Raw genomic sequence first — 27212 nt, forward strand, 5'->3', positions numbered from 1 at the left:
TAATCCTTAAAACCCACTTATACCAGTCGAACGGTATGCATTTAGTTAATCCGTTAACAGATATCCGTTACAGATAATCTTTGAACGGTTACAGTCTCTGGGATTCTATTCGCTTAATCCGCGGCGTACGTTACATTATTTTAAAATATAGTAAACAAAGCTCTTAACGACTTTGATGATTTTAAGTCCTTCATAAACATCAGTGGAGATTGACCATCACTCGCCTTTCAATTTGAGGTAGAAGTTGTTTAAATGTGTTGCAGCCTATAAAACCATAGCAAAATTTTCGCGGAACACCTATTCAGGTTTTGTGGAACACCAGTGTTCCGCGAAACACTGGTAGTTTGAGAAACCCTGGACTATAGAGAGATGAGAAATACCCATACTATTCCATACAAAGGAAACAAAGAAAGGCTTTTTGCACTTTTTCAATAAATGCGAGAAATAAAAAGCGTCATAAGCACCCAATTCAAAATACCACATACTAGAACCGATCTATACTAGAAGCTGTTGCACACATCGACCCATAAGAGTGGCCTTACGGGGTAAAAAGCACACTCGCAAACATACACACACGTATTAGCAGACGATTAGGGAGAAGGGTGAGGGCGGAGTATCTCGCGTACAGCCTCCATGAAAACTAATTGACTAATTTAATTAGGGGCCGCGTCCTGGCAAACTGGCTCGTTTTCAATGAAGCCGCCCTGAATCGGCATCTAGGGGGGATGGGTACGTGTTCTCCGACACTTTCGACTCCAGTTTCGGAGACTCTCTCACTACCCCCTCACTCTCCACTTGAGGATTTAAGCTGGATTCTTCGCAACGAATACTAATTTGGGTGGTCGTTAGCGCCCTGGGACGCGAGACGTCCTTCGTACCGATGTAATTAATCGGACGGGAACGCTGTTTAGCTCTGGAGTGACGTCGTGATACAAATTTTGAGGAGCGCTGCTCAAGATGGACGGACGCTGAGTAGGCTAGAAGTGAAGATTGCCTTGCACAAGTGAAGTGGAACCTTTAGGAAAATTTCATTGAAAAATCAATGAAGCACTTACGTTTGTACCGAACTACATACATATAATATCATGAACCTATTATGAAATTTAGCAAAAAAAAATCTTTTTAAAAAGGCGATTTTTTACAGACCTCTTTTATGTTTCACTTCGATTACAATTCTGAAAAATTTTTGCCTATTATCCGATCGTTTTCATACTTTGCCATATTGCTCATTTTGGTCATCAATATAAGTAAATGTATTCTCCGCCATTACGATGGTGCAAAAATATCGTGTTAGACGCGTTTGAAAATTCTCCCACGAATAAGTGGCTGACGTTAAGTCACTTCGGCGTTTTCTTGTTGAATATCCACTTTCGCCAACATCTAGCTTTAATTGCATAAACTATTTCTTTTTTTCACTCTATATTTTATAACTATCGTTCAGTAATATAGAACAAGTGTGATTACCTTCGCTAATTTATTAATGTCATCAAACTTAATGAGACCACACAAAAGCGCAATGCCGTCATTTTCCGTACCAAATTCTTCATTGATATTTAGGTACAGTACAGTGTTTTCATCTAACAACGGTTTCTTTCATCGCATTAAGAAAAAGCGCAAATATATTACCGTTGAAAAAAGTCTCCATCTATGTACTTAACGCATAGTATTTATTATCTGGGCGTGGACTTTTGGCCGAATGGACACTTGGCCGATGGTCGTTAGGCTGATGGACACTTAGCTGAGCGAAAATTAGGCCGACGAACTTTTGGCCGAAAAGACATTTGGCCGAACGGCTACTAAGCCGACGGTCGTTGGGCCAATCGGGTATCGAAATTACTCAAAACTCACTGAAAATAGATACAGTATTCAGAAATAACCTCGATCTTATTAAACTTTAATATTTTTGATAAATTTAAACAATTAGAATTTCATTTGGATAAATGTCCGTTCGTACAAGTATCCGTTCGGCCAAATGGCCAAACGTACGACGGCCTAGTGTCTGTCAGCTATTCAGCCGAAATGTCTATTCGGCCAATAGTCCGTCAACCATATTATAAAATACACGTTTTTAGATAAAAACGCCAAACGAAAATAGTGTCCGAAGACGAAAAACCTATGTTTTTGCGTATTAGATAATCAGAATGAAAGAACCTGGGTCTAATGTAGACCATAAATGTAAAGATTTTTTCGCAAACAACTGTTTTTACAAGATTTTTATTAGTTTCACTTCGTCAATTAGTCTGACAATCTTCCTACACTCTTCCGATCGCTTTGAAACTTTGCCATTTTGCGAGGTTTGGCCGCCGATAGAGATTTCAATTAGGTTCGCCAAATCGACGGTGAAATATAATCGTAATAAACAGGTTTAAGAATCCAAAAATTTTGGAGAAGGTGACAGCTCACCCACTACCAATAGCAAGTAGCCTTGTTTACTTGACTTTCCACCCTCTACTCGTTTTGCCAGATTTTAATCAAAGTTTGATGCTTCTTAAAGCCGAATCTAAATTACAGCATAAGGGCACACACGAAAGCACAATGCTAGTATGAAGAAAAAAGACGCACGCTGAGACACAAGGCGCGCACTGGCAAACACAAAAACACAAAGAGTTCCATTACGAGGGCCGGATACCCGAAACCTTAATTTTCTTGCCGTTCCTTTCTTCGATATATACATATGTATATTGAGTGAATTTATATATTGAGTGAATGCGAAAGTTGCACTCTCCAGTTTTCTCCTCCGAAACTGGACCAATTTAAAAAAAAATTTCATCATTGGTATGAGAAAGATATTTTCTATGTTTGTGTGTTCGTATTTTTTTAAAAATCAACCATTAAATAAGTACGCTGGACTCTTTTCGTGGGTGTAAAAAAGAGGCGATGTTATAGATGTTTGACGGCTCCTAGCAGCTCCTATAAAAAATAACTAATCAAAAAAATAAAACCACAGAAACATGCCAATGGTGAATATCCATAAAATATTAAAAAATAATTTCTCTAGGACCATAATTGAGGAAGGGAGAAGTGTAATACGTTTGTATGGACAAGGCGCTGGTGTCTAGCCCTCTTAAGTTTGTTATGTTGTGTCTCTTATGTCCAACTTTATATTCATAAAAAATATTAACAGAGAAAATCCAGAACGGCACACGTTGCGAGCAGCATAAATGTAAAAATCGGAAGTATAATAATACTTGCAAACATTGAACTTACACGAAAATTGCAGAGATCAATTTTTCCTAAAACAAAAAAAAAATAAAAGAAAATAGAATAAAACGGACGTTGCAAGCCGTTATTGTTTCGTTGTGTATTCGCGAAAGAGCTTTTCTTCACTTTGTACATTTTCAAAACGTGCAAGTTTTTCTTTTTAATTCGCTACATGCGAGCTTTTCGGCCATAAATCTCGAGACCCGGTCTAGTCTTATGGTATCTATAGACAACCCCACTGTTTTGTTTGTTGGCCTTATTTTCATTTTTTATACATATACATAGATACTCGTTTACTACACAGCGGAAAACGTCCAAGAAAATTTGCCGATCTGTTCGAAATTCACTCAACGCTAGTAGGTTCGATCGTAAAAAAAATAAAAACGGGTCAACCGGGTACTAGAAAAAAAGCACGAAACCCCTACACAACCATCGATATGCATATATATTAAAATTTGAAATGCAAATTCCACGTAGAGGGTCGAAATGCAACAATGCAATGCGAAAACAAATTTTAATTGCATCGTAACACGTAGTATGAAAAAAAAACCGGAACGGTATTAATTTCGGTCTTTAAGTCGAATCGAAGCCTTATAGAAAATCTTCTACAAAAAAAATAGGAAAAGCCCAATGTGAAATTAGATTAGTTAAATGTAGCGCGGAAAATCTTCATGTTATGTGAGTGTATGTAGATTGTTAAAACGTAAGCATTTTCTTTGAACTTATGTTAATTATAAGTATAGGTTTAAAATTATATGTATGAGCATTCGTAAGAAAATCCTTCGGTTGAGTTTTCGCGTTTTCCCGACTATATCTAGCGTGCCCGGAATCATTGCACGAATGTTATGATAAATGTTTAATTCATATTCTGTATGTGTGTGTTGGTGGGACAATTTGCATTTTACTCCATGTGAAGTAAATTTAAAAAATTAAATATTGTACTCTGCGTTTAAAACCTCTTATGTAATCACACTGAGCGAAATGAAAACCACGTTTTCCTGCTTATATGAATTTTAAAAAATAAGCGAAAAGTTCAAATTAAAAAATATCCACATACATTTCAATAAAAAAAAAATTTATATACATATTATAGGTCCATGACAGATCATGATAAATTAACACAACGGCGAACTGCGTACATAACCAGCAGCGTAGACTAGTGGTTGGTATATTAAGCTTTTGAGCGGAGTGGTCACGGTTCGATTCCTACTAGTAGCTGTTGGCCAGAGTTTGTGACTCCAGGTCGATCGTTTCCTTTCATAGTTTGCTAATTTTTCTAATTTTTATTGAAACGGCTCTTGTAAATTGACATTTCTTTTCCAATTTCTCTTGCAAATCTCAAGTTATTCAGCGACTTGAGTTTCACCAATTTCTATAATAAAATGATGCAAAATTTTCTCCATATACATATGTCACTGTGGATTATCTTAAAATGAATTCGCATTTTATAAAAATCCTTGTGTTAATTGTATTATTGTATCTGTATTAGTACACTCGTTGTTTTGGAGTAATCTGTAAAGGCGAGTGTACATGTACGATTGAAATAAAATAAAATAAATAAAATATTAGAGCCGGTACTATTAGACATCTTTTCACAAAGGAAAAAATTTAAAAAAGTATTTTTTTTATTTTTTATTTTCAAAAAGTATTTCGTAATCAGAAATAAAATATTTTCCTTATTCAATATGTTCAATTTAAAAAAAAAGTCACAATCTTTTTCGAAAAGTTTGAGAAATCTTCGTTCGAAGTAAACTGTCTTCAAAAGTTTTCATGTGTTAGTACATATGTATATTATATTATAATATATTTATGAAAACGGACGCGACGTGTGTGGATATGTGAATATATGTACATGTGGGTATGTGGCAGACGTGTGGACACACACCCAATCAGAGCAAAGTATTCGAGACGCGGGGAAGTGGGAGAGGGGCGGATGTGGATCGTCATTTGTCGACAGGCATGTGCGACGTTGAGCCGAGTCACGGGTGACACACACACTTATTTCATCATTTCGAAAAGGTTGGATTGGTGAGCGCGTAATGCACGCACTATTTATTACGATTAGTAGTACGTACGCCCGGGTGCCTATAAATTACCTTACTAAATTTTAATAACATATAACTTTATTTTAATTCGTGTATTAATTCCTTTCCGAAACCACCCGTTGAAATCAACGGGCAGAACACTAATCGTATATAATTATCTAATGCGTGCGTGTGAATGTCCGTTAACATGCTCCATCTCTCTTTCTATGCGTGGCAAGAGACATGGCATGGTGTGGAATTTGCGCATGTCACTTCGTTCACATTTATAATATTTAAAATTTAATTAATTCGTATTTTTAATTTATTCTTTCATTTATGTCTGCCATTCAAATGGTGGCTTCCGAATTGCGATATTTTACCGAGTGCAGAAGTATGTGCACAAAAGCCACTAGAATATTATGTGTATTGACAGTATGTAGATTGACATATTTGTGTGATGGATGAGTCATAGTTTCTCTAATAAATCATTACCGATTTAATTGAATTTATATATAACTAGCTGTATTAGCGGGCTTCGCTCGGTATTTGTAATGTAAACCGCTTAAACATGACTAATCTAATGGTAAACATTTTATTTTAATTTATTTGAATAGTTTTATTTGAATACTCATTTGTTTTTTTTTTATTAAATTGACTGTCACGAACAAACAAACATATATAGTAAGTCTCTTATAAAAAATTATATGTATACCGGAATCCGGCACAGAGCCCCCTAGGGCTTCGCCCCCAGCGCGAAGACTGCTTCGCCCTCGGCACCTTTGCCCCCGGGGACTTCGAATCCTTTGAATCGAAAAAAATCAAATTATTTGTTCGATGACGTCACGGATTTACGACCCAACGAACGAAGGTTACATACAAAGTCTCTTTCCAAATTATATATTAGATACATATGTATAATTTTAATGGCATCATGGAAAAATATAAAATTGGATCCAACGGCTATGCCGCCTTTCCCAAGTATTATTTTTTTTTAATTACGTTCATATGACCTGATCAGAAATTGAACTAATGCTAGACAGGTAATATAAAACATACATACATGAAACTATTTTTTACGATATTTGCTAAACGGTTAACTTTTCACACAGCAAGTTTAGTACGTACTACGTCTACGGGGATAAACAACTCAATCGGCCGATAAACCGGAAGTTTATCGAAGCGGATTTTAACGCGCGGCAGTTAGATCGATCGACTCTACACGTCTACATCTATGTACCATTGTACCCATCCACCCCGCGGCACCCTCTACTTTTACTCTACCCACATTTTCGTATCCTATTTATCGTGCAGGGGTGTGTGTGTGTTTTCACGGTTTCACACGTAATTTAGCGATTTGGTGGTTGTCGTTATTTGTCACAAGCCCTGTCGCGCATTTTCCCCCCTTTTGGTTCGATAAGAAGCGCGCGCGAAATTAATGGCGCGTAAATTTCCCAACCGACATATTGTTCTTCGATGCTTCACCCCCCAACCCTCCTTGGCCGTGCGGGTCATCGTTCCGTTTTTATAATGGCGAATTTAAATCGTCCCTTGCGATGGCTTCATTCCCTCGAACAGTGATTCTTAAACGCTCAGCAACTTACATAGGTTTTGTGTATACTGGTTATGACGAAGCAAGACACGAAAAACTAATGAAAACTTGATCGAACAGTGACTTCGGTTACTTATGCTAACTTAATATCAATTTATTTGAATTGAAAGCAGGTGACGTCACTTAAATGTAAGGGAATTCGACTTCAAGTCGCGAAGTCGCGAATTCGACTTCATTCTCTCGAATAGCATACTATAGTCGGTGACACGACAACTCGTTCACAGATTTTCCGTAAACCGATGATGCGCTCCAGGCATTACGTATACGGCCATCTCTTTCTCACCCCGTCTGTTCACCATGATCTCGTTTACTCTACCATTACGTATGCAGCCATCTCTTTCACAGACCATTTTTTCACCGATAACAGACGGTCTGTGAAAGAGATGGCTGCATACATAATGGCATAGTAAACAAGATCATGGTGAACAGACGGGGTGAGAAAGAGATGGCCGTATACGTAATGCCTGGAGCGCATCATCGGTTTACGGAAAATCTGTGAACGAGTTGTCAGGTAACCACTATAGTCAGGCCGATCTGCGTAAAATTTATATGCTGTGGCATTCACCCCCACTCGAAGCGCGATGGCCAGTTACATTTCGTTTCAGTTTCGCAATGCATTTAATGCATAAATAAGCTACTGATATTATTAATTTATTTATGGAATACGTATACGATATGGAATAGTATATGCCAGACCGTGGACACACAGCCAACCAGAGTCAAGTGGTTGAGGAGACGTGGAGAAGTGGGTGGGGGGGGGGGGGTAAAGCGTCATGTGACGTCAGGCCGAGCAACGGGTGATACATACACACATTCATTCGAACGAGTTGGATTGGTCAACGTGTAGTGCGCGCACTTTACGATTAATATTGCGTGCGCGTGCACGCGCCTATAAATTAACTTACATTATATTTATATATAAAATATTACTTGGCCATATGGAACTTTCAGGGTTTATTGTATGCATGTCCGGGAAGCTTACTGTGAAAAAAAACGGGAAAAACCCTCTTAATAATAATATTCGTAATTACGAATTTACCGACGCGAAAGTTTGAAGCGCAATTGTGCAGTCAAGGAAATGTGTTAGTTGATAACCACGTTACCAGTTGGTTTATGATAACACGGCTTTGAAGAGACGTTAAATGTGTTCGCCGCCTGCGTTTTTCCGACAAATGGGAACAGGAACGGGAACGGGAAAAAAAATCACCAAAAAACGGGAACGGGATCGTATTTTACGTCCTTACACGCTACATCGGATCGACTATTTATGTATATACATATATATCATAACGAGGAAAGACAGGAAGCGGAACACGTGGGTGAGAAGCACGACAAGGGTAGTGGACATAGTGGATAGAGAAAAGAGATTGAAATGGCACTTGGCGGGCCACGTGGCTAGAAGAATGGACGATTAGTGGACAAAAGAAGTGCTTGAATGGTACCCGAGAGAATGCAAAAGGGTAAAAGGAAGACCACAGGGAAGATGAGTGGACGAAATTAGAAAAAAAGTGCGGGGTGAGATGGATGAGAGTTGCGCAAAACAGAGACGATTGAAAGCGTATTGGAGAGGCCTTCATCCAGCAGTGGATGGTGAATGATGATATGCATATGTGACATCACTAAAAATACTATACATAAATATATAGTTCAATTAATGAGGAAGGTCCTAGAGAAAGAATATAGAGACGTCTCAAAAATACGCCTATGGTGGATATAAATAGCATATTAAAAAATTATTTCTCTAGTGCCATAATTGAGGAAGGGAGAATTCTAATACGTTTGTATGGACAAGGCGCTGGGGTCCAACCCTCTTAAGAGGGCTGGACAGCAGCGCCTTGTCCATACAAACGTACTATACTTCTCCCTACCTCAATTATGGCACTAGAGAAATTATTTTTTAATATGCTATGGATATCCACCATTGGGGTGCATCTATCGTTTTATTTTTTTGATTAATTATTTCTTATATGAGCTAGGAGCCGCCAAACATCTATAAAATTGCCTCTTTTTTACACCCACGAAAAGAGTCTAGAGTGCTTATTTAACGGTCGATTTTAAAAAAAATACGCCGATAGATGCACAGAAAATATCTTTCTCATACCGATGATGAATTTTTTTTAAAAATTGGTCCAGTTTTGGAGGAGAAAATAGTAGAATACGAAACCTCGATTTTGTCAATTTAAAACACGTTTTATCTGGTCGAAGCGCAACTGTCGCATTCACTCAATATATATATTGATATATATTGTCGCATTCACTCAATATATACATACACTCAATATATACATACACTCAATATATATATCGAAGAAAGGAACTGTAACAAAATTAAGGTTTCGGGTGTACAGCCCTCTTAAGAGGGCTGGACAGCAGCGCCTTGTCCATACAAACGTACTATACTTCTCCCTACCTCAATTATGGCACTAGAGAAATTATTTTTTAATATGCTATGGATAGCCACCATTGAGGTGCATCTAACGTTTTATTTTTTTGATTAATTATTTTTTATAGGAGCTAGGAGCCGCCAAACATCTATAAAATCGCCTCTTTTTTACACCCACGAAAAGAGTCTAGCGTGCTTATTTAAAGGTCGATTTAAAAAAAAATACGCCGATAGATGCACAGAAAATATCTTTCTCATTACCGATGATGAATTTTTTTTAAAAATTGGTCCAGTTTTGGAGGAGAAAATAGTAGAATACGAAACCTCGATTTTGTCAATTTAAAACACGTTTTATCTGGTCGAAGCGCAACTGTCGCATTCACTCAATATATATATTGATATATATTGTCGCATTCACTCAATATATACATACACTCCATATATACATCGAAGAAAGGAACGGTAACAAAATTAAGGTTTCGGGTGTACAACCCTCTTAAGGGTACGATTTAGAAAAGTCAAAATAATTTGAGTATCCATACACAGGATACAAGTGTCAATTCACTCGTCTAGGACATTCTGAACATTGCCACGTCTCAAAAAGAGTCTTTTTTAAAAATTAATCTCCAACGACCTCATTGCTAAAACAACTTCACGTCGAGCATCATCATCGCACACGATTGGTCGACAGCGTCTCAAACCGAAATAACGGACCAATGAGAGCGTCGCATTCGACAGCACGTCCTAAGCCCACCTCAACCTTGCCCAACTCGAAAAGAGCTCGGCGCCCGTTTCTTCAACGGCCATTCTTTTTGAGGATTTTCTCTCTATCTTTTCACGTCTAATTTAAACCGGGCGAACCACGGTTCCCGTTTTACAGTGGGAGATGGGAGAGGGGGGGGGGTGGTAGCGATTTAAGAGGTCCGGCTGTCGCATATATCAGAGCAGGGGCGGCGTTTCGACGGCGCACATTCACGGTTTGTTAGACCGCGTATATCAAATCCCGCGCAAAAGGGGGCCGATTAAATTACGGGCACCGTGGCAAACTGCCCGAAAGGGTAGTGCACCACCCCACACTCCCTCGACCAACTCCAGCACTCAAAACTTTAAAATAGAATACCGTCCTGAATCTACTATTCTGTGTGATTTTATTAAGATTTAATTTGCAATATACATACATACAAATGTACATTTATTTATAATTTAAATCAATATTAGATCACGGCTATGCAGTTAGGTGCAAATGTATAGAAGTAAAACTATCAATCCTCACGAGAGCTAGAAAAGGCTAAAGGCTAATAATAATAAAAGATCGTAAAATATCGCAAGGCGGTTTAAAAATAGTTAGAAATCCTTGCGGAACGGTCAGTTTTAGATTCAAAGGCGAAAATCACAAACACAACACACCGCAATGGAACTGTCAAACTATTGTAAAAGTACCGTTAGCAGCGTAGGTAGTCATAAAAATCGAATGTACGGCCAGCATCTTCTGACGATCGCATATATCACCATCAACGTTCACAACAATATGAGTGAGATAATGAGAACCTATAGAGCAAATTTCATCAAATATAGAGTGAATTATAGGCGTTTAAACAATTAAAATCTTATATCAAGGCGACCAGGTTGAAGATACGGGACGAACGCTTATCAAACGTCAGGGAGATTTACTTTCCGCGTGTTTAAAACGCGTTGTATACGATATTTTATCTCCAACGTAATGGCAGACGATACATTAACGTGTATTGATGACCAAAATGAGCAATATGGCAAAGTATGAAAACGATCGGATAAGAGATAAAAATGACCACTGACAAGAAAGCCATGTGAAACGCAAAGGAGGTATGTAAAAACAATGGAAAATGGAAGGCTAAAAAGAAAAAAACTGTAGTAAAAAAAAAGTTTTTTTAAAAACTAACCTCTTCTAAGTTTGTATATAATATTAAGATATATAAAAAATAAATATACATATATAAAAAAAAATTAAGAAATCACCCATTCTCTCCGTAAATTTTGATCATGAGTATGGCAGTGCTCAATCTGCCATAGCGATAGGGGGGCGAAAAGGGAAAAAATAATCAGAACAGTGTGGATAAATGCGACAGTGTGGACGATAGACGTCACCGTGAACGAAGATGCAGTATTTTCAAACGGGTCTATTACGATTATTTTTCACCATCATAATGGTGGACGTCATTTCCACTTATATTGATGACCAAACCGAGCAAAATGGCGAAGTATGAAAACGATCAATTTGAAAACGGGTGACACACACACACACACATTTCTTTCATCATTTCGAACGGGCTCGATTGGTGGACGTGTAATGCGCGCACTTTTTATGACGATTAATATTAGGTGCGTGCGCGCGCCTATAAATTACCGTACACTCTATTTATTCATAACATATATGTATAACATATAACTTAATTTTAATTCGTGTATCAATTTATTTTCCAAAACCACCCTTTGAAAACAACGGGCAGAAGCCACTAGTCGTAAACACATTTATAAAAAAAAAATCTAGTGAAATGAACATGCACACGGCATAAGTGAAACTTCGTAGTTTTTCTTACTAACATTGCGAGACGCCACCCATAGAAGTTTCAATAAAATAGCTCCCACATATGATACAAAATATGAAATCGAGCAATCCGGATAACGGGGCTAGTTGTATAAAATGTGTTATGTAGGGGCAAGTCTTGTGAAGATATGTTTAACCAGCAGCGTGGTCTAGTGGTGTGTTGAATCCTTTCGTGTATTATGTCACGGGTTCGATTCCCACTAGAGTCGTTGTTGGCCAAACCTTGGTTTGGCGAGGTCGATCGTTTCATATCAGAATTTGCCAATTTTTCTGATTTTCATTGAAACTGTTTCCTTTAACTTCATTGAATCTGAAACTGTTTCATTAAAATTGGCTTTTCCTTCACAATTTTCCGTTGCAAGCCTTGAAATATTGTTATATCTCAGGTTTCACCTGATTTCTCACCATAGATGTCTCTGTGGTTGTTTATTGAATGTAAAAATTCGTATTGTTACATGAGAAATGTTATTGAACGTATTTATACGATGTTTGTAATATCTGACCATAGATTTCAGATATTGTTTTGATTTATGTGCATGTAATTGGTCAGGAAGACGCATTGGGTTTTTTCTTGTCAGGCCTTCCTGGTATAATACATACGAGAAGGCGAACCAATATCTTGTATGCTGAAATGCATAACATCTCCTAAGCATTTCAAGAAGATATACCAATGAAAAGGCTTGTAAAAACAGTTTAACTGCAGGTATTATGCCAAAGAGGAACTAAATAAAACTGCAAAACCATCGATGCACGAAGCAAAGCTTAGTATGGAGATCTGGCAAGAGCAACTATCTAAGTGTTGAAGTGAGCGGAATGGAAGTAGACGGCATTGAAAAGGTTAAGAAACAAAACGAGAGCCGTTTCGAAAATTTCGCGGTTAAAGTTACATTTACCAAGTTAAATTGACTAAGTTAACCACGTGAAGTCAAAAGTTAGACGCGGCCTGGCTTTTAAAGCTCGCGGCTCACCACCTCAAACGGTCCCCCGTTCGTTAAATCATTCGCTATAAAGCTTCATTTGCATTCTCTCTCTCTTTCTCCAGCTGGCTTAATTAATCCGTTCCCTTTAAAAAAAAGTTTCCGGAACAAAGGAAGCAAAGGAGCGTTCGCTTCGAACCGTTTGGGTGGATTTTTAAAGGATATATTGGGTAGTTTAAATATAGCTCTTACCTCGTTCGTGTTCCACCTGTGTCGTTGTATGGGGAAATTCTCGGCTTTCGGGAGAGTTTCCAAATTGTCTGGCAGCTTGATAGGTTCACCATCTGAAATTTAAACATATATATATTTTAATACAAATCGTCAGTTATGAAAATTTGAATACATGAATTATAAAGCAGCTTAATCTAACTTGAAAATTTTATGACGTACATCGAACTATGCATGTACGTCCATTCGTGACATACATATTTTATTTTATTGTTTGCATAGATATATACCAGGCAGGCTTGACAGGAAGCCTCCAATGCAACTTCCTGTACAATTAATTACAAACAATGCAGCATTTTATTGTTACATAAATCACTGTATTACCAGAAGCTGAAGAACACGAAATAACAATTAATAAATTAATTAATTACAGAATTCATCCATTGAGACATCTATGAATTTAGACTTGTACATACAGAAGATGTGTAACAATAGGTGGGATGATTTTTTTCCAATTTTAAGGAACCGTTTCAACAATGCTCAGATAAAATTGGCAAACTCTGATAAGAAACCATCGACTTGGACTCACAAACATCCAAGTCTAACCAGCTGTATATTAAAGATTAACTCGGGATCGAACCCAATAATAACATAAACGCAACCACTGAGCTATACTGCTGGCTATTTACATATTTATATGTATGTAAATCTGGAAATTATTTCTCGCACGTATGAGAGCAAGAATAATGCTTGTGGGTGAAGCATGGTGACTAAAAGTTTATTACGTGAATGTATTTATACAATCCAATTCCAATGATGTGTGAACAGAGTGGTCACGGGTTCGAGTCCCACTGAACTCCCGCTGCTGGCCAGACTGTGACTCCGGGTCGATCGTTTCTTATCAGAGTTTGCCAATTTTTCTGATCTTCATTGAAACACCTCCTGTAAAATTGGCATCTCCTTTCCTATCTCTCTTGATAATCTCCAGTTATTCAGCGTCTTGAGATTCGCCAATTTAATTATAAAACGCTTTCTCCATATATGTCACTGTTAATGTTTTGTATGAATTCGCATTATATAAATGATTATGTATATTGATTGTATTGTATCTGTATAAGTGCACTCTTTGGAGCGATCTGTAAAGGCGAGTGTTCATGTTCTATGAAATAAAATAAAATACTAAGCCACAAAATAGTTCACTAGTTAAGCGATTGTTATTGTGGCTTCAATCCTGGCCGGAATTGAAAAGTGTATTAAATTTTCTCGATGATTACGAGTATGTCTATCGCTGCTGGCAAGGTGTGTTATTAAATTTAGATATTATTTAATTGTTTGCCAATTTATCTTACTTAATTGTTTTGCCGGATCCAATAAAATCAGTGTCCACTCCATGTCTCGCGAATTCAGCTGGGCCGAATTTGTTGATTTTTGTAAGCATACTTATGCTTACGGCTAGTAATTAATATATTCATACCTACATTGTATTATCTATTTGGATATTTATGTATAGTTAGCCATAGTGTCGATCTGTCATGATACTGTGGCATTATTAAAAATATAAATTAATTTTTGAAAAACAAACCCTGTTATCTTCATTACCTCGTTATGTAAATACAGTGGATGAATCCATTTCGGACCCAATAATTTTGAATCAGTACAGCTACTTATATATACATATGTTGGGTTGGAATTGTACGAAAGGCTGATGTATGGGCTATGGCTGAGAAAGGGTATGTAGAGATGTAACGGTTAGTCGCAGTTGGACCTGTGCTCCGCGCGGTTGGTCTCTAAGCCTCCGCACGTATCGTCTTAATAAACAACATGACTGAAAACGCACGTGTTTAGTCTTCACCTAAGCCGCCACATCCCTACCGTGGTCCTGAACAGCGTCATCTGTCAGGATTCTCTTCCACATATGTTTATTTAAATTTTCATTTTATATAAAGGACTTATTCGTAGTAATCGATACGTTTACCAAGTCTCATAAAAATATGTACCATCAATGGCAAGTGAATGGTAACCTTTTTTATATGTAGTGCATTTTCCAGGACGACTCTTCTCCATGCCAACGTGTCAAATCCCCCAGCAATATTATTATTTCATAATACATATAAATAAATAAAATTATACTTATTGGATGTCTTAATTTTTAATGAAAAAAATTATCGTTCGTATAGAATCCATGCGTTCGCGAATTGAGGCAGTATTTAAAAATAAGGAATTGATTACAAAATGTACATAATATTAAGTATTTTAATTGATGGCTTGGTGCAAAGATATTATACATATGTCCATTTTTGAATTTGTATCGAATTTTAAGTTCGTAGATGTTTTTTTTTTTGGTTGCTGGTTTTTCCTTTCAAGTTAATTTATGTGGTTTACATAAATTACCTTGAAAGGAACAACCTGGATTAGTCCAAAAATCTACATACAATATACTATGTTTGTATGTGCACCAAGCAATTAAATTCGTTTTAGTCCGAAAAATCCTAATAAACCTTTGGCAACGAAAATTTCTCAAAACATCAAAATTGCATTTATTTGAAATAAATCTTCATTTTTCAATAAATGAAGCATCAAATTATATCAAAGCATTTTAAATATATCCGTATATAATTCTCATTCAAAATACGCATTTTTGAAGTACATTTTTACTGACCGCTACTGTATGTTGATAAGAAGCTGACCTTCAAATTCATATATGACTTATATTATACTTGATGTGACTACCTATAATAATTTTCTATTTATACTCAAAATATATTTTTTACAACGAAAAATGTAGACACAAAATTTGCTTTAATGTTTTCTTTGAGTTTTCATATCGAATATTTTTTCGTTAATAAGAGAAAGTTACAGGCATTCGCAAAATGAAAACAAAGAGGAAAACAAGTCCATCCCTGAGGCTGTATTTCTTAATGGTAAATTATTATTTCTAACATAAATTTACGTCGATTCGCCTCAAGGGCATACATTACGTACATACGAATTTTCCTTTCATCAGAAAACAAAAAAAATACACAATATATATTGAAACTTCCCACGGATAACTTAATTGAATAAAAATACAAAATTCCCTCGAAATAATACGACCTTGAACTGGCACACTAAAGCGAGAGATTATTACTTCAAATAATACCCAGGTTTTAATAATAACAAAAACCCCAATCTTCAAATACACATATACCATACCAATACGAGCGAGAAATCCCTTCAATATTTGATCTTTGCTTTCGGTATTTCAATCGCAAAAAAAAGGAAATAATCACGACCCATCTTCGGATCCAATGAAATTGAATATTAAATTTACAAGACGCTCTCTTATCCGCGAGGGTTAGCCTTTTACGGGTTAAATGTTACGTAAAATTAAATCTCCCCATATGTCGGGGGACCTTTAGACCCCAGCTGCACAAGCGAGGCAATAGTATCGAGGCCTACAAACGTTTGCGGAATTTTAATACGAAATTTTGGGATTCTTCCCCAGCTTCCCCATCCCAACCCACCCTCCTACAATATATTTCAAAGTAATCGAACTGCTCTTATGAAACATTCGCACAAACACCACATATGTACATATGTGTACAATACCTCATTTTCTCAGTCTGTCGTGTGTGTTCGTAAATTTGCATTAACTAAATTACACATTCATAAAAGTCAGTGTCATTGTGATGACAGTTTCCAACACTATTATTGTCGTGCCGTATATTTAAATGCATATATACTCAAATTCATCTACTGCTTATCAAAAATAATTACATTTGTTTTGTTTCTTGATGTGTCGCATAACCTTACGACACGACGTAACAATGGCCTATTTAACTTTCAAGTGAAACGCAAAAGATAAGGTCACGTTTCGAACACTATTTTCTAGTGTTATCGGTTGTGTTGTTGTCGAAAACAAAATAAAAACACAATTATTAAACATAACATGTATTTACTTATTACTCTTTATATTACAATCTTAATCGAAATACAATACTGGAAACGTATAGTGTTCGAACAAATTTACAATTCAATCACGCATTATTTATATACAGTTATGCACGTATAAAACTAACAACAAAAAAATAAAGGCATATTGCGAAATTGATTATAAACAAAAATATTTATTGTACATAGGTACCTAGTATAGATCAAATTCTACAATCTTTTGCCAACAACCAAATGTCGTATAAAATATATAACAAATATCTTAAATATGTACATCTCTCCAGATGGAAAATCCAGACAATTTAAATCTGAGAGATGTGTATAAATCATGTGACACAATACATCACCAAAATGGTACATTCTGTAATAAAAAAAATAATTTAATCTCAAATACTCAACACTTAATTCAATTTTGATCTACAATTCAACAACCTATACATTTATTAATAAAAAAAAATACATGTATACAAAAATAATAGAAAAGGATCATCCAAATGTAATAAATTCGGTTTCGTTATATTTGTAAGAAAAAATGCATAGAAATACTTGTGACAATATGTACTGCGCTCATTTAGTTTTCTCTTTTTCAGATTTGGGCAATATGGCCACGACTAATTTCTGCAAAAGTTCTGTGAAGATCATCGTGCCGAAGAACACAGAAAGCGTTCCCGCCCAATGAGCAACGGTGAAAGGATTTCTAAAGTAAATAATTGAAAAAATCAAGGAAACAAACTTCCTCAAAGTCACAGTTAGAGTTACAGTCAAAGAAGCGCATTCAGTCGTCAAGACGTAAACGCTACTTATACAAATATATTGGGTCAAAACGTTGCCTATGAGGTACCACCTAATCACAGACAGTCCCAAGAGAGAGGCACCTTCTCCACTAATAACCCAGTGCTGCCACAGATTAGGCCACAATAACAAAAACAGCGGCAGGGGTAAAGCATGAGCGTAATACAAAGCCTCCCAAGGATGCTTTCCATGCTTCTGATACAAGGTTTCTTGGAATATTCCCATGCGAGCAGACAAAAACAGGGCGAAAGTCAAAATGGCGATTCCAACAGCCCACCAGAATATATCCATAGGACGGAGAGCTGCGTCTTCTTCAGCGGTTCGCATTTCAGACCCGTGAGCCTTCACTTCAGTGCTGGATTGAATTGTGCATATAACAATTCCAGCCGTTATCATAATAACAGACAGATACTTCAAAGGCGTATATTTTTTCTTTAAAATCAAAATACCCATGACCATATTAGCCATTAAAGATCCGGCTCTGAATATCATATGGAGAGGCATGGGTATGTTGAAGTCGAATGCGTAATTGTTCGCTACGCTGGTTAAGAAGAAGAACAGCACCAGAGACAAGTATGCCTTCATGGGTATTTGCCTTTTGGCAGTGCCGAATTTCGAAGTGAATATGAATCCATAAACGGCAATGAAGGCGAACTGTAGGAAGGTGAGGAGGTTTCCAACTCCTGGGTCTTCCTTGACTAGCAGCTCCAGGAATACGACATTAGAACAGCATCCAACGAAGACGCCGGTGATGGCAAGAGCTGCTTTCAAGTTCATCTTGGTGGCTAAAAAGAATTAAAAAGTGACGGATTAAGACAGCAAAAAAATACACTGATAGCGATCATCAACCTCCAAGACCAAAGCTGATTCTCTGAAACATTGGCCTTTAAATTTGAAGACCGCTATACAGTATTAAATGACGTGACGTATCGTACTGACCCCGTTCTGTGTACGTTCGCTTCTCTACAAATTACACGAACATGACGTAAAAAATCAATAAGTTGTACTTTTTGTTATAATGTGTTACAATTTAAATCATTGCTGCCAATTCCAATCATTTCAAACCAGCAAATAATAATCGTCGAGAACAATTAAAGCTAATGACGCGTCGACACGAGACCTGTTATATTATTGGAGAATTGTATTATATTAAAATGCATATGCATCAATTGACGAATACAATCTCATGAATGTGTAATGCCGCCATTCTAACCAATCAAATATGCTATGATATTGATTGTCAAATTAGTTACCCATATACGTGCTATCTAAAATGATCATTATAATAATAATATACTGGAATAATTAGTATGAAATACAACCGGCAAAGTTTTAATATACAATTAAGAATGCACATATTATATAGATTTATGTATAAGTGATTTATATGCATCAAAAACAGATCAAAGATGCTCTAATATGTACAGAACCTACAGCCGAAATGTGCCACTAACATATTTTGTTTTTAAGAGACATGTTGAAACTGCCCAGGACAAGGAAATAACAGCACAAGCCTCTTATCAAAGGGTAGGAACTCAACTAGAGAACGAAACTAGGCATTTGGACATCGATTCAGGGTTCCAATAGCGAAAAATAGATGAGATTAAATACAGAAATAAAAAACAGTCCCATATTAATTGATCCACTTTCTTTATATTGAGAGATTTCAATTAAGCTGGGTGAGACACGTTCCCTGGAGTGCCTGAGGGAAGGTTGTCGAAAGGGATTTCGCTAGATAAAAGACCGATGGAGCGACCCAGATGGGGGTTGGGAGACACGGATGAGCTAAATCTGTAAAAAGGCTGGGGCTCAGATGTTGGCAGCAACCGAAAATAGGTTCTCCTGAAAGAACCTGATTAAGACGTTGGGCCTTTGACCCAATCTTAAATACGGATCTGAATGAAGGTGGCGTTTAAGTCGAGTCAAATTTGACCATTACATTACAAACCACACAGACTACAATTGAAAACATTTATAGTATTTTAAATTGTAATGAAGAAAATGGTTTAAAATCACCCAGTGTGAATTCAATAATGTTTTCATCAATAATATTTTTTAAATTTATAATATTTACAACAAACTAATCTCACGAACTATGTACATACATAAACATCGAGCTTATCAAAAAAATAAACAAGCAACTGTGTCAAAGAATATTCTTTCAGACGGTCAATTTACGACAGCCTTCAAACAAAATTACCAATCGATTAAAACCAATAATACCAAAGATCAATTATTAATACCCACATTTATCCAACATGAGATAACAAAAATGGAACAACCACGCGTTAAAAAATCGAAAACTATGTTACATATATTTAAAACTAATTTTCGGACAACTTGAGTGGGTGATTTTTAAAGAAATTTACCCCAACAAATAAGATTTAAAAAATCCGAAATTATTAGTACATATGTATAAATGTATGTGCAATCATTACATTGCAGTTAAGGTTTAAAAGAAAATGTATATTTATACCAAATTTATTTATTTATCTTCCCCGAAAAAAATTTCTATAAATTTGATGAGAAAGAAATATTTAAATATCATTTTCAAATTTGGTTGATACGCGTTTTTTTGTAATTACAGTTGATGTTTACTGGATTTTTTTGTCGGAAACCCTATGTTACGGAAATTGGATGACAGCAGTGAATGTAAATTGATAGATAGATTGCAAATTATGTATACCGGTATACCGGTATATCGGCGAAATTTCACCATCGGTAAATACCGTTAAATTAAAAAAAATACCTTGACCTATTTTATCGCGAATTAAAAATCGACGCAAATGGCGTATTGTGGATTAGGTTGTCTGGAATTTATTTATTTTCAATATTAAATGCGGAAATTTCAATTTGATAAATTATTCACTGGCAACACAGACCAACCAAATCGTTATATGTATGTAAATGCAATCAGACGGTTGTTTCAATTATGATCGAAACTTTCAAATGGTCCAAAAGTTTAAATAAATAAACATGATTAGTTAAATAAAACAAATATAATATTACGAATTTACTTAAATGCACTTAATATATGACATACTATAGTCACCTGATTTATTTTTCATTATTTAAGATTGATTCTAAGTTTTTATCAAAAGTAACCACATACAGTTATCTAACCGACGAAATTTTGTTTCATTTACCGGTAAATACCGGTAGTGAAAAAATAATTTACCGTTTACCGGTTTATGAAATTTGGCGGTAAATTGAAATCCCTAACATGTGCACATGTAACATTTTATGGGCAGTACAAATTAAACCAACGAAGGCAAAACTTAGGTACAAAATATCAAAATAAAAATTAAATTGAAAAATTTTAATTAAATATTGAAATTAAAGCTATTAAATTAACTAATTCAAATTAAAATTAAATATTTAAAGTTACAACGGATCATACACAATATACATACATTTCGAGATTGAGCTAAAATTATATATATAATAATAATTATAAAAACAGACAACCAGCAGCATAGCTCGGTCGTTAAGCTTCTGCTTAACACCGAGAGGTGTTCGGGTTCGATCCCATGAGCTGACCTCGATTGAAAAGAATTTTTCCGAGTACATCTGTAGTGCTGCTGATCAGACTTGGATATTTGTGACTCCAGGTCGATCCGTTTCCTATCAAAGTTTGCCAATTTTCTCTGATTTCATTGTTGAAACGGTTCCCGTTTAAAAATCCTTCCTACCTACTATGTCACCACCATTTGAGTATGATTAATGTACAATAAAATTTATGTACAATTCATAGATGTCTCGTTAATTTGCAAGTTTTTAAGCATCTCGTAATTCAACGGCTTGTAATAAAAATGCCGCATTGTAATTGTAATTTGTAATTGGCCAGCATTGGGGTTTACCTGTAAGGCCTTCCTGGTATATATGTAAAATAAATAAATAAATAGTTTAAATTTTGATATTTGAATTCAATTTTAATACAATACTAATTAATAGTTTTAATTTTGATATTTAATTTAATTTTTATTTCGATATGTTGTAAGCTACTGTCCCAACTATGTAAGTGTGCCTTCGTTGGCTTGGTCAGTACGCACCATTAAACTATTGCTCACTGTACAGTTTCAAACAGAGTTGTAGAGAAAAAGTCGGAGTCAGGATCGTAAAAAATTCGACTCCCATTTCGCATTGAAAACCTACTCTATAAAACGAAAACAATACGAGGCAAAAACATGTCACATGGAATGAAACCGAATTAAAATTCGCGCCCTACGAGCGCATCGGCAAAACTCGGCTCGGCTCGGCAACCTTCGCCCAACCAGATGACATCGAGTTGAAGGTTATGTGAGCGGCCCTGAACGAATACGAACGAACGTACACATTGCGAACCGGAACCGGAAGCGAACACAGAATCATCAACAGCGTCAGTCAGATACGACTTAACATATATGCATATATATTTTGCAACAATTACCTGTCCAGGTGTGTTCCTCGTCGTGTTGACAATGGTGATATGGTGAGTGTTGTGATAAGCGAGACGACCGGCCGCAGCGAGCGGCTGATGCGAATAGTTCGCTTCGAAGGCCGATAGGGCGGCGCTCTACGAACGTCAACTCGCAGTACTGCCACGCGCATCATTACTCGCAACTGCCAACGTAACGCGTGCGATTCCAATACGATTACAATGGTTCGGATTGTTGAATTTTCACAGGCGATGTATGTATATGTTTGTATACAAAATGGCGGCGTAAAACGAATACATTTTTTCAAAGGTTATTTCTAAAAGTTCGAACAAAAATACTAAATATGTGATGAATATTCTTTAGTAGTGTGTCTATAATCGTGTTCATACCTGTTTTATACATACATACATATTTGATAACACGCTTAGAGGTTTTCTCAGAATATCACGGTAAAATTTCTTTATTTTTCCTTTGTAAGGTCTCACCTTGAATTTGCCTCAATTATCTGGTCACCTTTTTATTTATCCCATATTAATTGTATTGAGAAAGTTCAACTTAAATTTATTAAATCCTTACGCTACCTTTTTCCTACCTATACCCATTCTACTGTTTCCGACATTTTAAAAATCCTTTCTTTTAACAATCTTTCTATCAGGCGACGACATACTGATGCTTTATTCTTCTTTAAGCTCATAAATGGTTTCCTTGATTGTTCTGATTTACTGAATAAGGTTAATTTCAGAATCCCAGTTCGGTACTCTAGACGCGTTGCACTCTTTTCACTTGATCCTTTCAATACTAATTCCCAAAAATATTTTTATCTGCAGCGCGTTTATCGTATGTTTAACGGAGAGCTGAATGAGGTTGATCTATTTGGTATTTCCCTACATCAATTCGGGTCTAACATCAAGAGAATCTTGACCGATTGATTCATTTCTTTTCCTATTCTATTTTTCGAATATTTCCAATATTTTTATACTTTAGTTTAGTTATGTAATGTGCTATTTAATCATATTATAGCTTTCATTCTTTTCCTTTTCATTTGTTTATTTTGTATTTACCTTTTTCATTTGTTTTATATTTGTAAATTTCAATTTCTTCTTATATTCTATTTTATAACCTTTTCCAAATATTTTAATACTATAGTTTAATTATGCAATGTTCTACATATTTTGTCATGCCTTTATTATTTACTTTTTAATTTGTTTTCCTTATATGTATCTTTTTCATTTTTGTAAAAATCTATTATTGGACTCGGATGTTACATATATTATTTATTTAATATTTGTTTTTTTATACATATCTATGTACATCCTGTCTTGATTTTTCAATTAATAAAATAAAATAAAAATAAAAATAAAAAAATAAAATAAAATAAAAATATATGCAGGGCCGCGCATAAGAGTTCGGCCGCCTGTGTGCAAACTTAAATCGGCCGCTCTTTAATTTTATCAGCATTTGTAAAAATTATATTAATAAAAAAAAGTATTGCAGGCGAGTAGTGCAAAATTCTTACCTTGTGAGAAATATAGTGTTCGCAATTTTAATCACAATAAAAATCAACCAAAAAAACAGACAGAAAAGCAAAACATTTAGTTCTGAGCACAACCAGACAACAAGTTTATTCATGAAAATATAGTGTTTTTGCCCACACTCTAGGACAGAGCATCGTAGCCTCTGAATATTCGCGGCACACATTGTTTACGACTCGTAGAGTTTGTCAGCTATGTACATACATGTGAACTTCAACACTAACTAACATCGGTTTTCTCCCTCACACGCGATCTCACTCGCACGCATTAGGCCGAAGTGCTATTCGGGGAACACATATTACCGCGGTGCACAGGTTACGATGCTCTGCTCTAGGACATAGTTCTTTCGATGACCAACCAATACTCAACATCCTTGAAGAAATGCATCTGGCAGTCGGAAATATAATAAAATATGAAAGACCTAGCTCTATGCGGACCGAAGCTATACCTGCTATCCCGTTATTTCCCCGAATTATATTTCGGGAGTGTTACAAGTTGTAACTTGCAACGGCAATCCACAAGTATACAACAAGACAACCTAAATGCATTTTAAAAAGTACGATGTCTTGTTTCGGAGTATAATTTTTTCGACTCTCATTTCTTTCGCCCGCCTGTATGCGTTGCACACATTTGTTCGTATGGTAGGCGCGGTCCTGAATATATGTATATTAAAAAGTATATGCACAAAAACCACATTAATTTGTTTTTTTATTTGAAAAATATATAAAATAAGAACTACACCGTGGCACACTTACTCGTCTTACGGCATGTGATTGGTAAATTTAGATTCGTGTATTTTCGTGTGTGCACTATTTAATTTAATCAGTTGTAAAAATCTATTCATAGCATACCATAGTGGAGAAGACTGAAGTGATAACTCTTGAATAAACGTTTTTGGCTAATATGTAGTGTTTGATAAAAAATTATACTGTTATAAAAATATTGTCTGCAAAATATGTTGATCCAAAGTTATTAAAATAATACTAACGTTTTTGCATATATTTTAAAAAGTGGAATTTGTCTAACTTTTCAAAGCAACCGCAAGGTGGCGCCATAGGATCGTATCGTCATGGTGTTCTACTACCAAAACTAGAAGTTAACACTTGAAAAATAAGTTTCAACTTTAAATTAATTAAGTAAGATTTTTTTAAAGATAAATAATATCTATGTGTATAAAATTAAGCCAGCAGTGTGGCTTAATGGTAGCGTGTATGTTTAGCACCAAGTGATCATTGGGTTCGATCCGCTATACTACTGGTTAGATTTGGGGGTATTTGTGACTCCAAATCCATCGTTTCTTATCATAGTTTGCCAATTTTATCTGATCATCGTTGAAACGGTTCCTCAAAATTGGCAAAAAATCATCTTTTCTGTTGTCACAAATCTTCGCTGTATTTATTGTATGTGCAATTTGTAAAAATTATGTACAAATCTAAAATCCATAGATGTCTCAATGGATTAATTATGTAATTAATTATTATAATAAGTTATTTCGTGTCTTCAGCTTCTGGAAATACAGTGATTTATGTAATGATAAAATGCTGCATTGTTTGTAATTAATTGTCCAAGAAGGCGCATTGGGGTCCTGTTAAGCCTTCCTGGTATATATCTATGTAAAAATAAAAAAGGATATTGTAGAAAAATTTTACTATTGGCGGATATCTCTTTTTTATTTAATTATTAATGATATTAAATAAGAGAAATATGCTGGTCTATAAAGACTAAAAGTTTTTTTTAGTTTTGTACACAATTTTCATAAAAAGCATTATTTTATGACTGCTAGACATGACCATAAACCCTAAGCTCTATTAGTTCTATTCAAAGTGCTCCGCAGACCTTAATGAGTTTATCTCATCTGGTTTAACTCTCTTAAATATCCATAGACGCGTAAAAGAAACCCCTCCTTTCCCCCCCCCTCCTTCCCCCCCTCCTTCCCCCCCTCCTTCCCCTTCATCCTCCCTCCTTCCCCCCTCCCCGCCCCCCACGTACACACATACGCGTCTCAAAAATACATTTCAAATGAGAATGTAGGCATCGACTACTAAGTTAATGTATTTACTAAATTAACACATTTATACACACAATTTAAAGACAGAAAAGTCTCAATTTTAAATCAGAATTTTTTTTTGAAACACGCCACAAGACAGAATCAAAGAGTGGGCGTTTCAACTAATCGAGCACAATTAAGAGCCAAAATTTGCTAGAAATTGAACAATCAAGTTATCCTTCCACTCCTTCATACCCAAACCAATTAACCTTTCAAATTAAGCCCAACCTAAGAATGGCTCTCCTGACACTTGAAGCCGCCCACTGGAGATATTATACATACATATCATCATCACCGTTAGTATAGTTTTACACAATCGATGGCGTTTATTATCATAGCCCTTTCAACCTTCACTCTTTACACAAGCAATATTACATAATGGCGTTAGTGAAACCATCCCTAAATGCAAATCTAAATCGATTATAAATCATGAAATATAATATCACAAGATCGTATGTACATTTATATGGACATATGTAGGTCTTCAAATGAAGAAATGATTAAATTTGCAAGCTTGGGTCGAGTTTAAGTTGGTATGCAGCGTAGCACCGCGACCAAACAACAGAGTCCGTTGACTACCTGTACCACGTGTCCCTCTACGAATTAAATGCAACATGTTTATTAGCTCCACAATTTAACTTAATTGCAGCTTCGTACACGTTTTTATACTCTATTAGAGTACTGCTAACTTTTCGAAATAACGTCCCATTTGCACAGAAATGTACAGAAAAGTAATTTTGAACGGGAAAAATTTATTGTAGACTTATAGTTATCACATTCGCCTCTAAGGACGCAACCTATAAAAATGTATGTTTGTATATTTATTTTATTAGCTATGCAAATCCACATTTTTCAATAGAAGAACACAAAAACTTAAGATACCATCTTAAAATACCCTAGCTTAAGACTTTTTAGACGGATTTTGGAAGAGGCTGTAGCACTTCAAAGAATTTTTTACAGCTTTTATACGCCTGAGTGATGTCAGGCCTCGTCTACTATAAAAAAATTAGAAATCGTCTAATGTTATCAAACATTTTTGTTTTTCACTGCAAATCTACAGTTTTCAATTTACAAATATCAAAATTTGCATACTACTAATATAAATAACTTCGATTTATATATTCAATTAACCCATTTAATTAAAAATTAATGTTTATTTGTGTCCATTGCAAATCTACAGTTTCCAATTTACAAATATTTTTTTTTTAATTCTGAAATAATTATCTTTTTTACTAACCTCTTCTTAGTTCATTACTTTTTTTTACATTTTCTCGAGAGCAAAGCCGGTTAATTCGACTGTAGTATAACACATATGTATAATAAAACTTATCATCGCGAAAACAAAAGTAGCCAAGCGTATTATCTAGTACAGATCCGCTAACCTTTTCTTCTGTATTTTTTCGAGTGAAAACCGGAACCGCGAACGTGTGCCAAATTGCGTTAACACTTAAAGAAGAGCAATAAAAATACACAAATCCCAAGCTATAAACACGCTCTGTATTTTTCGGTTGTAAAAACACCAAAAAAAATACACTTAGGGGGAGGGG

General features: G+C 35.6%; 2 protein-coding genes across 5 annotated transcripts in view; both read right to left on the bottom strand.

Moving 5' to 3' along the window:
* The window catches only part of LOC143920192 (calmodulin-binding transcription activator 2-like), a 328881-nt gene that overhangs the window by 258743 nt on the left and 42926 nt on the right, over window positions 1-27212 (bottom strand). For all 4 annotated transcript variants that reach the window (XM_077442928.1, XM_077442927.1, XM_077442929.1 and 1 more), the window contains exon 3: window positions 12971-13062. In XM_077442928.1, the coding sequence (XP_077299054.1) occupies window positions 12971-13062 (92 nt within the window). The remainder of the gene's footprint in view (window positions 1-12970; window positions 13063-27212) is intronic.
* On the bottom strand, window positions 16862-22266 carry LOC143920194 (endoplasmic reticulum GDP-fucose transporter-like). Its single transcript, XM_077442932.1, has 2 exons — window positions 22098-22266; window positions 16862-18453 (listed from the first exon to the last, which is right to left on the bottom strand). Exon 2 carries the CDS (start codon window positions 18443-18445, stop codon window positions 17444-17446), a length of 1002 nt encoding a protein of 333 aa, XP_077299058.1. The 5' UTR covers window positions 18446-18453; window positions 22098-22266; the 3' UTR covers window positions 16862-17443.

Source organism: Arctopsyche grandis, chromosome 12 (assembly GCF_051622035.1).
Source record: "Arctopsyche grandis isolate Sample6627 chromosome 12, ASM5162203v2, whole genome shotgun sequence".
Classification (NCBI taxonomy): domain Eukaryota; kingdom Metazoa; phylum Arthropoda; class Insecta; order Trichoptera; family Hydropsychidae; genus Arctopsyche; species Arctopsyche grandis.

What these genes read in the sequence shown, in the direction of transcription:
- LOC143920194 (XM_077442932.1), bottom strand. Translation starts at nt 18,445, where the DNA reads ATGAACTTGAAAGCAGCTCTTGCCATCACCGGCGTCTTCGTTGGATGC.